Consider the following 15,062-nt stretch of genomic DNA (forward strand, 5'->3'; position numbering starts at 1 on the left):
TTCCTAGGGGACAGTTGAAAGCAGTTTTCCATTCGTCCCCTTCCTTGATCCAGACCCAGTAATATGCCTCCCTCAAGTCAAGCTTGGGGAAAATATGTCCTTCAGCCAAACAGGACAGCATGTCCTTCAGGAGAGGGAGGGGGTATGTATTTTTAATGCACACTCCATTGATCCCCTGAAGTCCACATACATCCTTAGTGTCCTATCCTTTTTTTCCCTGAACAGGACTGGGGCTGCAATCTGGGACCTAGTCAGCTGGATGAATCCCCTAATCACGTTTTTCTCTATGTAAAGCCATAGTTCATCAATCTCCCATGGTGTCATTGATTACATTTTTGGCTTTGGCAGTTTGGCCACTGCACGGATTTCTATGGTATAGTCCATGGACCAGTGTGGGGGAAGGATGTTGCACTCCCTCTTGCTGATTATGTTGGCAAGATCTCTATACACAAGGGGGAAGGCTGGATTCCTCACAGCCTTGGCCTGCATGTTCACAGGCTCATGGCTCGATGTGCCGTTGGGATCCTGTTTCCATGGTTGCTCATGCTGAGAGGTTGTGGGGCCATTGCCTATCCTCAAGTGTCAACATCCATCCTCCTACCAGATAGTTGGACCCCACTTGTCCAACCACATTAATCCACCGATTCAGTCATTTTCAGGACAATGATGAATTGGATGAGTTCCCAATGCTGGGCCAATTCCAGTTTCACTGGCTCTGTTATATGGGTTGCAGGTGCCCCTCATAGGATCAAGCCATCTACTTGCTCAAATCTCAAGGGCTGTGACATTCTCTTTGCCTTTACCCCCAATTTTGCAGCAGTCATCTAGCTAATGAAGCATCATGTAGACCCAGAATCTATTAGAGCCTCATAGGCTCCACGTCTCTGGGCTGTAAGTACCACTGGAACAACAAACTTACCATTGGGTCATTTTCCCCTTCAATGTCATAACTGGCTGGGTTGGGTTCCCATTCCACAGTGACTCCTCCATCATCTGCTGGTGGTACCGGGGTCACTGTCACAGTCTGCAGTGCCCTCCCTGGACCTCTCCGGGCTCTTCCAGGGTGACTTCTTTTGCTTTCACCATCCCTAGGTCCCCCAGCCTTGGCTTTTGGACTAGAAACCGGGCACTCAGCCATGTGGTGGCCCAGTTGACCACACAGAAGCACAGGATGGGTGTCCTAGTGGATATGGGTCTCTCTGGTGGAGGCACTCTTGAGGGGGGGTCCCACTCAGGTGATGGTCATTGCTCTGTCTGGGAATCACCTTGGTCTCGTAGTCCTTTGGGTGACACTCCCGCAATTTGGCATATAATTTGGTAACCACTAGGTACCATGCTCCAGGCCAGGAGGATAGGCCTCAATACGCGCACACCTGCCGCAGTGTGGGGTCAAGGCCCACCTTAAATTGATGAACTAACAGTTGTTCTGGCCAACCTTGCAACTTGCTGGCAATCCGGTGGAAGTCGCGCATGTAGTCCACTACCGGCCAACCATTTTGCCTCAACTCCAGGATTTCTCCTTCCACCTGCTGAGCCCTGGTCATATTTGAGAAGAGGAAAAGGAAAATGGGAAGGAGCAAACAGTGATTTCTTTCAGTCCCTGTTCCGACTTTCCAAAACCAAGAAACAGAAATAAAAGATTCAGTTAACTGCTTTTAATTCTTGCAGGCCTGGAAACATCAGCACATAGCAACCAAAACAATGGCAGCAATAACCATTGCTGCTTTCCCGTCAAATTAACCCTGCCCTCTGCATGTGCCTGCCCCACCCACATAGCTGTTGTACTTCTCGAGAGACCTGGAATTTTTCTGTTGGGCCTAGTTCTTTCTTCTGCTGCCAGCCTGCTCTCCAGCTGATTGTCGGCCAGCGGCTTCTTCATCATCAACCTCCCATTCCATGAGTCTACTGTTTTTCATTATTCCTGTAAGCCTCCCCTCCAAATGACAACCCCGAGACAGTCCACCAGAGGCTCGCCGTTTCGAGGGTTGACAGCCGACCCCATTAGGCCCCGGGAGGAGATTGCCATGGAGTTCATTGTGGAACTCCCAGAGAGGCACGGGAACATGGTGATATGGACAGTGATAGATCTCTTTTCAAAACAGGCCCACTTCATTGCATGTCCAGGCCTACCCTCAGTCCACAAGCTGACCAAACTGTTCCTGACATACAGTATATCTACCACTTACGTGGGGTGCCAAGGAGGATAATCTCAGATTGAGGAGTCCAATTCATGGCCAAATTTGGAAGGAGTTTGTTCGAGCAATCAGGTCATCACAAAGGCTTAGTTCCGCCTTCCATCCGAGCACCAATGGGGCCATAAAGAGAGCTAATGCAATGGTGGAACAGTCCCTATGGTGTTACATCACCTACCAGCAGACTAATTGGGCAGAGTTTCTGCTGTTTGTGGAGATGGCATACAACAATGCTGTACACAGCAGTACAGGTCATACCCCCTTCAAGCTGGTGAACAGGGTGGAGTTTGTGCCGATCCCCGAGTTCCCTTGGGATGCCCCCTCCTTAGGCAGCTTGATGGAGTGGATTGATAACCTGCATGAGGTCTGGGTGGATGTCAAGCAGGCATTGCTAAAAGCGGCAGAAACTCCATGTGAACAAGAAAAGATCAACACAGAGACCTTTAGGTAGGGGGGAAAGTGTATCTCTCCACCAAATATTTGAAACTGAGACTACCATGCAAAAAGCTGGGTCCAACATTCTTGGGTCCATTCCCCATAGTCAGGGTGATCAATTCAGTTACCATGGAATTGAAGCTTCTTTGCCTATTGGGGAAGGTCCATACTGTCTTCCATAGCAGCCTACTGAAGTCGGTGATGACATCAAACAGTAGGCCCTCGACCCCACCCCCACCCGGACCCATAATGGTGGAGGGGGAATCCCACTACGAGATAGACCAGATATTATTTATTTATTTATTTTATTTTATTCAATTTGTATACCGCCCTTCTCCTAGTGGACTCAGGGCGGTGCACAGCCAGAACTAAAACACATACCAATACAAAATTTAAAATTATTAAAAGAATTACATAACTTTGGCCCAAATTTAAAACAATTCAAATTAAAACCCATTGACAATTTAAAAAGCTAAAAAAACTAAAAAAGACTAAAGAAGGAGGTGGGGTTCACGCCAGCCCTGCTTGATGGAAAAGAAAAGTTTTCAGGGCACAGCAAAAGACCTGGAGATCCGATATCCTTCATATCTCCGGGGGCAAATCATTCCAGAGGGCAGGAGCTGCCACAAAGAAGGCCTTCCCCCTGGGGGTCGCCAACCGACATTGCCTGGCTGACAGCACCCTGAGGAGTCCCTCCCTGTGGAAGCGTACTGGTCGGTGGGAAGCTATCGGCGGCAGAAGGCGGTCCTGCAAATACCCAGGTCCTATGCCATGGAGCGCTTTAAAGGTGGTGACCAACACCTTGAAGCATACCCGGAAGACCACTGGAAGCCAATGCAGCTCACACAGGAGAGGTGTCACATGGGAGTGCCCCCTCGCTCCCATAATCCCCCATGCGGATGCATTCTGCACCAGTTGGAGCCTCCGGGTGCTCCTCAAGGGGAGCCCCATGTAGAGAGCATTGCAGTAGTCCAGGCGGGAAGTGGCGAGTGCCTGAGTGACTGTGCGTAAGGAGTCCCGATCCAGAAAGGGATGCAACTGGCGAATCAGGCGAACCTGATAAAAAGACTCTCTGGCCACGGCCGTCATATGCTCTTCTAAAGACAGCCGTGCATCCAGGAAGACGCCCAAGTTGCGAGCCCTGTCCGTGGAGGCCAATAACTCGCCCCCAATAGCCAGTGATGGCACCAGCTGGCTATATCGGAACGCCAGAAGCCACAGCCACTCGCTCTTGGAAGGGTTGAGTCGAAGCCTGTTACTCCCCATCCAGATCTGCATGGCCTCCAGGCACCGGGACATCACTTCAAGGGCATCATTGGGATGGCCTGGGGTGGAGATGTACAGCTGAGTATCATCAGCGTACTGATGGAACTCCACCCAGTGGCTTCACATAAATGTTGAACAGAAGGGGTGAGAGGACCGACCCCTGAGGCACCCCACAAACAAGGCGCCTCGGGGTCGACCTCTGCCCCCCTGCCAACACCGACTGCGACCGGTCGGATAGGAGGAGAACCACCGCAAAACGGTGCCCCCCACTCCCAACCCCTCCAACCGGCGCAGCAGGATACCATGGTCGATGGTATCAAAAGCCGCTGAGAGATCTAACAGGACCAGGATAGAGGAGCAACCCCTATCCCGAGCCCTCCAGAGATCATCCACCAACGCGACCAATACCGTTTCCATGCTCTGCCCAGGCCTGAAGCCGGACTGGAGTGGATCCATTGGATTTCTGAGTGTTTAAAGGGAATTGCAATACTTAGTCTGATGGAAAGGGTACCCGTGTTCAAGCCCTCATGGGTGAGGAGTCAGGACGTACAAGCAGAAAGACTGATCAACAGGTTCCATAGGGAAAACCCCCTTAAGCCCAGGGAGGGAACCCTCAGAAACTGGGCCTGACCACATATACACTAACCCTTACATGAGCTTGCTCTTTTCCAGATATGTTCCCCCTGGTAGAGGGGAGCCGCCTGTCAACATCCGAGATGGTGACATTGAGGCTACACCCCTGTGCGCCGTTTCTGAGTTGCCACAAGCTAGGAAGGGGAAGGGAGTCGCATGAGGTGCACTACTGGGTGTTGGGTGCTGGGTGTTGCAATGGACTCACAGAGGGGGGGCCAATAGACATGCCGATGAGCTCCGGAAGAGCGAAGCAGCAGTGGAGAGTCTTTGCTGGAGCAAGCCCCGGAAGAGTGATGCAGCAGGGGCCGGAGAGTCTTTGCTGGAGCGAGCCTGGAGCAAGCCTTGCCACACCCTCATAATCAGCTAGCAGGTAGAAGCCGGTAATGATGGCTAGATTCCAAATTTCACTGCGTGCCGAGTCGAGAGCCCAGTAAAGGGGAATTGCTCTACCAACAAATGGTGTGGCCTCGTTTCTTACTGGCTAGGCTCGGCATTATTGTAACTAAATTGAGTTATAATTAATGTTTTTAATTACCTGATACTACAATGTGAAAACTTCAAAGATAATGTAGTATAACTATATAATGCCATTTTGAAGACATATTAATCAGTTAATAATAAATTTTCTAAGTCAGTCAACTAAAGTGAGTCTAAGAAGAAATATTTTGAATAAATGTTTACATTCTTTTGACATTACATATCAATGATTTGACAAATTAACTGGAGACAATGGAATTAGATATAGCATGCATCTACAGTGTGTCGTCTTTCCTTCATCAATTATATGCAGTCCAAAAAATGCACCTTTTTTATATAGTTACATGCTTCTTTCTGGTGAGTTGGTTACAAATGTTGAAAGCACTAATTTATATATTCAATTCTCAAAGTTTTTGGTTGTTAACTGACTTAAAATTAATGAATATATAAATGGCAAATTTTCTTCAATAAGTGTAGTTTTTTCAGTTCATAAATAAAAATATGTATGCTTTTCTAGATTTTATTTCCTTTCTTTTCCTTATCCTTCACCCCATCTTTTGCTGATATACACATGTATACACACACATACACACACATGATTCACCAATATGGCACCACTGTGGCATGAGCTTCACTAGTTCCCAGTCTTTCCAGAAGCAATTCAAGCTGCTGGTTATTATTAAAACCCTACATCACTGGAACCACTTTTTCCTGAGTGCCTTTTTCACCAGGTCAGATAGGACGGCAGTGAAGTCTCCAGGTCCCTTCCTTCCTCTTCTCATTTAGAAGGACCTAGAAGCACCTTTTCCATAGTAATAAAGGGATTGTTCATTGGATGCTTTGAAGCAGGATGGCTGAGGGGCTAGATTTGGGTTTTATTGTTTCTATTGAAACAATAAAACTTAAATCTAGTTAGGGTTTATTGGATTTGTTTGTATTTTCATTGTTATTGTAAACTACCCAGAGTTGTACTTTAAGATAAATGGCATTGTAAGTCTACCATGTTTCCTTGAAAATAAGACAGGATCTTATTTTCTTTTGAAACCTGAAATAAGAGCTTGGCCTTATTATCAGGGATCTAAGTATTTTGGGGGTGCTCGTGGTTGCTGTTATGTTGCGCCTCGGCAGCGCAACACAGCCGCTCGTCAGCTGTTCACCCAAGGCTGTACCTGCGACCGGCTCTTCGGAAGCCTGCTTGCAAGAGAGCAGCCGCCCAGAACCTCTTGCCACTTGGTGCCCACCCAGTGGACACCCTTGGTTACTCACCGACCAAGCAGTATCCCAGGATCACGATGTGGGTGAAACCGGTGAGCACCAGGTCTGCGCTGCCGCCATTCCAGCACTGAGGCTGGCTTCCCCTGCAGCTTCCAAAACCCAGCTGGAAGCCTCTGGAAGCGGAGAAGAGGCCAGCCGCCTTCTGCCGAGTCTTCTGGGAGCCGGGGCAGCCGCATGGACCTACAACCACAGAGCGGACCAGCCGGGGTTTGGAAGACACAGAGGAAGCCATCCGCAGTGCTGGGATGGCGGCAGCGCGGACTCCCCATGAGGGGCTGTGGCTCCCTTCACCCTTTGCCGCCTCTCTGCCCCAGCAGCAGGCGGCTGGCCTGACTGGCCTCTTTTCTGCTTCCAACGGCTTCCAGCCAGGGTTTGGAAGCCACAGAGGAAGCCAGCTCAGTGCTGGGATGGCAGCAGCACGGACTCCTCAAGGAACTGGTGCTCACCGGCTCTGCCCACATTGTGATCCTGGGATACTGCTCGGTCGATGAGTGGCACTCTGCCTGGCCAGAGGGGGGAGGTGTCTGCTGGGTGGGCACCAAGTGGCAAGAGGTGCCAGGCAGCTGCTCTCTTGAGAGTGGAACAGGAGTTTTCAGGAAAGGAGGATGGATGGATAGATGGGAGGCAGGCGAGTGCCAAGAATGCTGGGGCAGCTCCTGATCAGCTCAGCTGATCCGCGGGTTGCAATTAAGGAGCCCAGCTGCCATTAGCTGACCGGGGAAGGGAAGGGCTGCCTTCTGTGCTGCCCGCGCCCAACCCTTCACTAGGGCTTATTTTCAGGGAAGGGCATATATTTACGCCCACCCCAAAAATCAGGCTTGGCTTTATTTTCAGGACATGTCGCATTTTTGGGGAAACACGGTAAAACAAATAGATAAACAATAAATATACAGACACAGTGTGTTCTGCACAAACAAGTATACATCTCCTTCATAAAAAAGCTTTGCTCCATGTAATTACACTCTAGCTAATGTATTCTACAAACCTTATGCCTTTGGATATCATAACAAAGTATATTAGGTGTATGTATCAATTTTATGGCATAATACTTCTAAAATTCCAGAGAACATGTTATATTGTTGTGAAATAAACATTATTTCTATAACATTCAAAGGGATAGAGGGGAAAACTTACCAAAAAAATGCTTAAGATTAAGGTAACATAATGAAAAATAGAACAGAATAATCAATATATATATTTTAAAACTATTTTTCTTAATATTGCAAGAAAATATAAACACACACATACACACCAATACATGCCCATATCAACATACATACACACAGAAAGAGAGCTCTTATGACTAATTCTTCTAACTTTGGAAGGCACCATCTGTGGGCCAGAGGAAAGGATACTGGAACAATTTAGAGATCAGATAGAAATCGCTATCTTGAATATTCAAAGTTCCATCTCACCTCACATTCATACCGGAGGAAGATTTAAACCATAATTACTCATGGTTTAAATGAGTAATTTAAACTCATTTAAATTATCTATTTCTCTGCCTGATCCTACAAAATTCTTAGTTTAGTTACTGCTTATCAAAACAATGAAAATAATATTTTAAACATTTTTAAGGTATGCTTCAGATTGATATAAAATATTTAACCATAGCTAATTATTAAAATGCATTACAATGATTTAAAAAAGTTAAAAAAACTATGTCCTTCAACTTAAAACTTAGAATATGACACGTAACACAACTCTTTAAAAGGCACAAACCCAAAATTTAAGAAATAAAATGTAAGTGTCAAAACAAAGTGTATGTGTCTTTACAGGCGTTCACGCATATGCAATGAATCTGGTATGTATGTCCTGATGGAAAGATTGCCCATCAGTGGCTCAGCTGAAGTATATAAAAATTAATTTGCCTTTCAAACATTGCAATCCCTATTATTTCACACATATGAGAGTGAACAGGCAAGTGATTGCATCAGTAAGCACCTGCTTTATCAACTAATGAAACAACATTATTCTTTTCAGAAGCTCAACATGTTATGATAAAACCAGTGACACAAAATCTTCTCCTACAGATATTTACATCTTTAACCAGCTGATGGAAAAATTCTATGAATTGATTACATATAAGGAACCTTGAAAGATTCTACACCCAACACTTCCATGACTATTTCTTAAAAATTCTACCAAAACCTAATACAAAAGGTTTTGTATCCTGCTTATGAATTGTTAAAATAGTAACAGATAATATATAGTTAACATACATAGCATGTTCAATACCAATTGTATTGGACAAAAATATCCAATTTATTTTAATATATCAACCAAGTTCACAAATAAGTATTAATTCTCAAGTTTTTCAACTTGGATTTGGCAGTAAATCCCATATTTCCTGGTACTTGCCCACTTAACTTGATTCCTCAGGGTGACTTCACAGAAGATATGGTTCTGCAAAATTAAAATCTTTATTGCAGAGAAGAATGAAGTCAAACACAAGAGTTGATTGCCATGAAAAAGAAGCAATGACTTTTTATAACCTTGGAGTTTTAAAATCATGGTTTCTTCCTCACCCATTAATGGATACTTGGTATAGTTGTTGATAGCCTTGAAATGGTTGTTATATCTCTACATGATGGTCATCTCTGTCCTGAGAACTATTTAAAGCCTTAATCCTTACACTGATATCACAATAATATTGGTAGGAATTATAGCAGTAGAATAATATACTATACAATTGAAACCAAACTGCATTTGATTTTTTTACATGGCTTGATCAATTTGTTCCCTTTGCTATCCTTTCCTTCTTGCCATTATCATTTATTATTCGGTCCAAGTGTAACATCAATCATAATGTTAATTTCATTTGCCTTCATTTCTTCCCTTATATTCCTTGCTATAGCTTCCTTACATTGTATACATTACAGCTGCATTACATTACATTGTATTTTCTTTGTAACTTATTTCTCTACCATTATCAGAACTTGACAACAATTTGATACATAAATATCAGGGGAAACAAAATTCTATGTGAAGCTTGATTACACAGCTCCTTTGTACTTCCTATGTCAGAAATGCCAAAACATATTTAAAAACCATCAAGTATCAATAATAATTATAAGAAAATTTGAATTATTATCTTTTCATTCTAATTATTTTTACCATTATGCAGTTTATGTAAATGTCACATAAAGTATTTTCCATTTCTAGGCTAATAAAAGGTTAATGTTACAACTTACTATTTGATTCCAAAATAATATGTTTCAGCAAGAAATAAACAAAATGACCACTACTCAAAATAATTTACAGAATTCATTTGAAAAAAGACATATGAGCTCATTTTAAAAAATCTGAAAATCCATTCTGATATTTTCTTTTGTGTACTTAAAGAATTGGTTTTATTGTACTATATACAGTACAACCAAACCGTTAATAAGTACTTCTGTATAGGAACAGTCTTAAAATCAAAACAAATAAATAGAGGAAAATCTTTGACAGAAACACGGGTGGGGATTGTCTTTACAATTAAAAAGAGAATGTGGTCATCTCATAAAAAGCATTTCTAAAAGGATAGACTGGAGTAGGAAAGCTGTACAAACATCCAATGAAATTATGAAAGTGCAAACATTTTAATCAGATTATGACATAAGACATGGAATAAATTACAGATGGTGGATAGAAAATGACTTTAATATGCTACTATGACACTGAAACAAATACAAGATTTAGAACAAGGGACTACAGAGTAGTACAGTAGAAGGCAGATTAAAGGTGAGATTGAGTGCAAAGGATATTGTGTAATTTAGAAAACAATGATTTCAGGATTTAAAATATTTTAGGTAAAACCAAATACATATCCAAAAAAATTAAAAGTGTTATTCTTTGTTTCATAACAAATTTATGGAGCATAACTGTGAGGACATTAAAGCAACAATATTTGGGGAAAACAGTATCAATAATATCAATATATTTGGATAAGCAGACTTGTAACTGCATTATTTATATTGAAGGCATTATCATAAATAGTTAGGATTATTTCTTCAAGTATTAGAATAGCTCACAAGTTATTATTAATATATTATCAGTCAGAGACACAATAAAGTTTATAGTATTCTGTAATATAAACTTGAAAACCAATTCTGGAAAACTGCATAATACAATCCACTACAGTACTTTAAAGATAGTTTCAATTGATACTATTTTCTTAAGGATTTTATAAAATAACTGTTAACATGCAATACTGACCATGGTATATCTGACTGCTTCATACAGATTTGCAGTAAAGGGTCTAGATATGCCAAATAAACATTTTATTCAGAAAATGTATTTCTTCCATCCTGGATGAAGTTTTGATTAACTGTGTACATCTTACCAGCCCTTCACTTGGCTTGATGTTTGCTAGCTGAATCACTTCCAGGTGAGCAGATTGAGACACGAGGGGATCAGATGAAAGTGATATTATATGATCACAGACACTAGATAGAGTCTTACACTAGAAAACAAAACAAAACAAAAAAGTATATTAACCCAGGAACTTTAAATCTAACACAGCAAACCTTGGGCATAATAGTTAGATACAATTTTACTCCCTTATAAGATTGCAATTATGATAAAATAATTGATCAGATAAAAAATTAAAAAAGAAAAATCTGTTTAGAGATTGGTGATTTTTCTCTTTCTTCTCCCTGTTTCTGGGAGCATTAGCAAATATATGGCTGATGAATACACATATATACACAACCTATTTTACAACTATAATAACAAATACAATCCAGATTTTTCCATACATATTATATATTATTTAATAACACATTGTTAAATTTGTAATGCTAATGATCTTCTAACAGCTGACTTAATCATGTAAAAGGAAAAAATAAAATAAAAGCACACATCTCCAGTAAGAGCAAATTTAGTTTGCTGCAAAAATACATAATACAGTTTGTTTGTTTGTTTGTTTGTTTGTTTGTTTGTTTGTTTGTTCATAAATTTTATTGGCCACCTATCTTACCATAAGGTAACTCTGGATGGCTTACAGTCACATCTAAGTTAAAACATAAAAAGTTAAAATCAAACATTAAAACCAAAGACACATGGGGAGGACGGTGGTGGAGTGGGGAAGAGGTGGATTCTCCATTGTGCTGTTCCCCCACTGGGGCCCCAAGCTGACTTGGAGAACATCTTTAGACCCTTACAAAAAGATAGGAGAGTTGGGGCCAACCTCACATCGGAGGGGGGCGGCAAGATGTTCCAGCTGGAGCAACAACCAGCTGGAGCAATCAGGTTGATGGGTCCCACAGCATGCCTCCTCAGCTAGCAAGAGTGGTACAGGCCAAACCCAATGGGGTATGACGGTCCCTCAAGTAACCTGAACCCATACCATGAAGGGCTTTAAAGGTGATCACCAATTGCATCCAGAAGCAGACTAGCAACCAATGCAGCTCACGGAGCAGTGGTATGACAAGGGCCATTCCTCCCTACCCCCTCAAACTACCTCCCTGCCACACTCTGCACCAGCTTTAGCTTCTAAATGCTCTTCGAGGGTAGCCACATGTAGAGTGCATTACAATAGTCAGCCATGAGATGACTAGGAACTGAATGACTGAATGACTTAGTGCATGTCAGCTAAATAAATCTCCAAATGCTATAGCTAGGTGCAATGGTAGAATGAAAAACTGATATAAGACACAGTTTTCTGTAAAGTGAAGAAATATATGGTGGAAGCATAATATGCATAGATAAAAGTACACATCTTATAGATCATTAGATGAACTACTCTTCTTGCTGTAGAAAAGAAAACAATTGATACCAGTCTTAAAATAAAAGAGTTCCAAAAGGTAGTTAAGATAAGAAGGATCCCATTCTTCTTAGGAATAGTAAAATAATACATTCTCTTGGGTTTAGAACATTATCCACTTTTGATATAGTGCTGGTATAGTCTTGGTGGTTCCAAGCGGAAAGATTAGTAAGAAAGAATGGCTAGTGGTATGTACTTTGTTCCCTTAAGTGCACGGTACATGGAAATCTATGTGGTTTTATATTTTTAGATAATGGTTCAGTATGTAGGGCAGAATTAAGCAAACTATACCCCTAGTAAAACAACTGTGTAGAATAAAGCCTAGAATGTAAGTAGATTGTATAGATGAACCAAGACTATATTTGGCTCATCTTTGACTATATAAGGATTAACATTTAGTTAATGAGTTCACTATTAATGTCTATGATGATGCAATAAATACTACTTACCACATGGAGAATTTTGTTCTCAGTTTCATGTACTGTTGAGTCCTAGAAAGATAAGATGAACTGAAATTAATTTAATTAAATGAAACATTTAGGGGAAAGTGGTTACTTTTTAATACTTCAATAATATAAGAGAGAGAGAGAGAGAGAGAAGAAAGAAAAGAAAGAAAGAAAGAAAGAAAGAAAGAAAGAAAGAAAGAAAGAAAGAAAGAAAGAAAGAAAGAAAGAAAGAAAGAAAGAAAGAAACTGAAATGGTCATATAAGAGTCACAAGTACACCTTATGTCTCCTCATTAAAATGACCTGTGAAGTTTGCTAAAAGAAAAAAAAAAACTTCCTTTCCGTTCCATTTCAGACAGAGGTGATCTCTCCCTATCAGATGACCTCAAAAAGATTAAGAAAAGCCTATCATTACTGCAGATCGAGCTTCATCATCTCCACACACCCACCACCAACTCTCTGAGTCTTTGCCTTAATCTTGCCCTGAAAGACCAATTTGGTGTGTCATGAAAGGTAATTGAAGCCTGCTTCCCTCTGGAGAGGAATTACTTAGTTGCCATCAGGACACACTTTGAAAGCCATACTTCCAGAGAAAGGAAGTGCTCCCTTAAATGCTTTGACCAACCCAGACCTGACCCAGACTACTTCAGGGATTCTCTCCAAATATGGCTTTTCAGAACTCCACAAAAGGGCAAAATTCAACACCATCAACACAACCTTTCCCCTTTCCCTTTTTAAACAGACTCCGGCTCTGGTTTGCCTTCTGATCCTCTTTTGAAGTCTGCAGTGTGTCTCATGCAAGTCTGAAAGATTTTTCTTCTGTTTGTTCCCAATTTGCCTAATCTAAGAATCTAAAGAGACTTTTATTGCTGAGTCCCATTTGTGTAATAAAGGCTTTACATGTGTGCATACATCACTTGATGATTTCATTATAAGAAATGAGCTAATCACACTGAAAAACATATGATAGACAATATGGAAATTATATCTGTGTGACTTGATCTTGTTCATGCATCCAAGGTCTTAATTTCACATTGAAGTCCTCAAATGAAGGGCACATGTGTGCCACTAATAGAAAATAAAAGTGGGAGGTTAAACCAAATTAGATGCCTTATTTCGCAAATTTAATTGATTTAAATCCTGATTAATGTTTCTCATTCATCTCCATGTGTTTTGAGAGTGCTAAGATCTAATCTTATATACAGCCAAAATAAAGCTCAGTAAACATGGATGGCACCAGTTTAGGAAGGGCTGAAGAATAAAATTAAAATCTGAGACATTTTGTGTGTGTGTGTGTGTGTGTGTGTGTGCGCGCGCGCGTGTGTATCTCACACAAACTTTTTTAGAATGAGCTTTTAGAAAACAAAGGCTCTGGTATTAAAAGATGCTGATTTGATCAGAGGAGTCCTATAAAGAAAATTGTATGGGGACTTCCGGTTTGCTCTTTGTCGCTGCCAGACGATCCCTCGGGACCGCCAGCCCCGTCGCCTGTAAAGAGCCGCCTTTACAACTGAAAGGTGGCTCGAAAAACTCCATTTCCATAAGGAAATGTGAGACAGAGCAGGTGAGGGCAGGTAGAGCTCTCTGCGAAGCCCCCAGAGTTTTTTCTTTACTCTTGGGGACGAAGCAGATGAGGCTCCCTATTTCCCCCGCCGCTGCTCCGGGCTTCGGGAGACCTCTGCCTTTTTGCAGAGCCAGGCGACGAGAACAAGCCTTTTAAAGAAAATTAACAGATTGTTTAATCAAAGAGGATGAGATTTGGACCTGGGACCCTAAATCGCAAGTATTTTCATTGATTTTATAAATGATATTGAAGAAAGGAAAAAAGAAATTTAAAATGGCAACTGCCGAGGTTTGAGAAGGGAGAGTTGAAAGAGAAAGTCCTTCTGTCTCAATAGTTTAACAAGCTACAAAGTAGCGGAATAAATACTGCTGGCTACAATTGACAAGAAAAAGTTCTACTTCTATGTTTCTTTTTTCCTGGAGATCTGATACTGATCTTGTTTGGAAAGAAGCTTTCTTTTCTTAAAAAAGAGTTTGTATGTGTGGAAGGATGGCGTTTAAATTAACAAAGCCAGACCAACAAGCAGCAGGGGGGGATTCCCCCATTTACAAACTACATGAACAAGTTTTAAACCTACAGACTCAGAAAAATGATTTTAATTTAATGGAATTTCTTTTGGAGGAGATAGTAAGAAGGGATGAGATTGTGAACCAGAATCTTGAAAAATTCAAGCAGGAAATTAAAGAACTGATACAATTAAAGTATGACAATTTGCAATGAAAGATTGTAACAGTGACTAACGGTTTTTCAGAAATTGCTATAAAGTTGGATACAAATATCAAGTTATTAGAGTCTAAAATGGAGGAAATTTATTTATTTATTATTTATTTATTAATCAAATTTCTATACCGCCCTACTCCCGAAGGACTCAGGGCGGTGAACAGCCAAGATAAAATACAGATAATACAAATATTAAAAAATCCCTTAAAATTATTAAATATTTCGGCCGAAACACAGATTAAAACACCCAATTTGTAAAATCACGAATTAAAAAATTTAAAAATTTAAAAGATGGGAGTTAGGCCA

At 41.3% G+C, this 15,062-nt stretch overlaps 1 protein-coding gene across 1 annotated transcript in view; it reads right to left on the bottom strand.

Moving 5' to 3' along the window:
- The window catches only part of CNKSR2 (connector enhancer of kinase suppressor of Ras 2), a 418,082-nt gene that overhangs the window by 311,385 nt on the left and 91,635 nt on the right, over window positions 1-15,062 (bottom strand). Inside the window, exons 5-6 of the mRNA XM_070944037.1 lie at window positions 12,477-12,518; window positions 10,606-10,725 (exon numbers count right to left, since the gene is read on the bottom strand). Of these exons, the coding sequence (XP_070800138.1) occupies window positions 10,606-10,725; window positions 12,477-12,518 (162 nt within the window). The remainder of the gene's footprint in view (window positions 1-10,605; window positions 10,726-12,476; window positions 12,519-15,062) is intronic.

Source organism: Pituophis catenifer, unplaced genomic scaffold (genome assembly GCF_029215685.1).
Source record: "Pituophis catenifer annectens isolate HBS135680 unplaced genomic scaffold, rPitCat1.0.hap2 SCAF_4, whole genome shotgun sequence".
Classification (NCBI taxonomy): Eukaryota; Metazoa; Chordata; class Lepidosauria; order Squamata; family Colubridae; genus Pituophis; species Pituophis catenifer.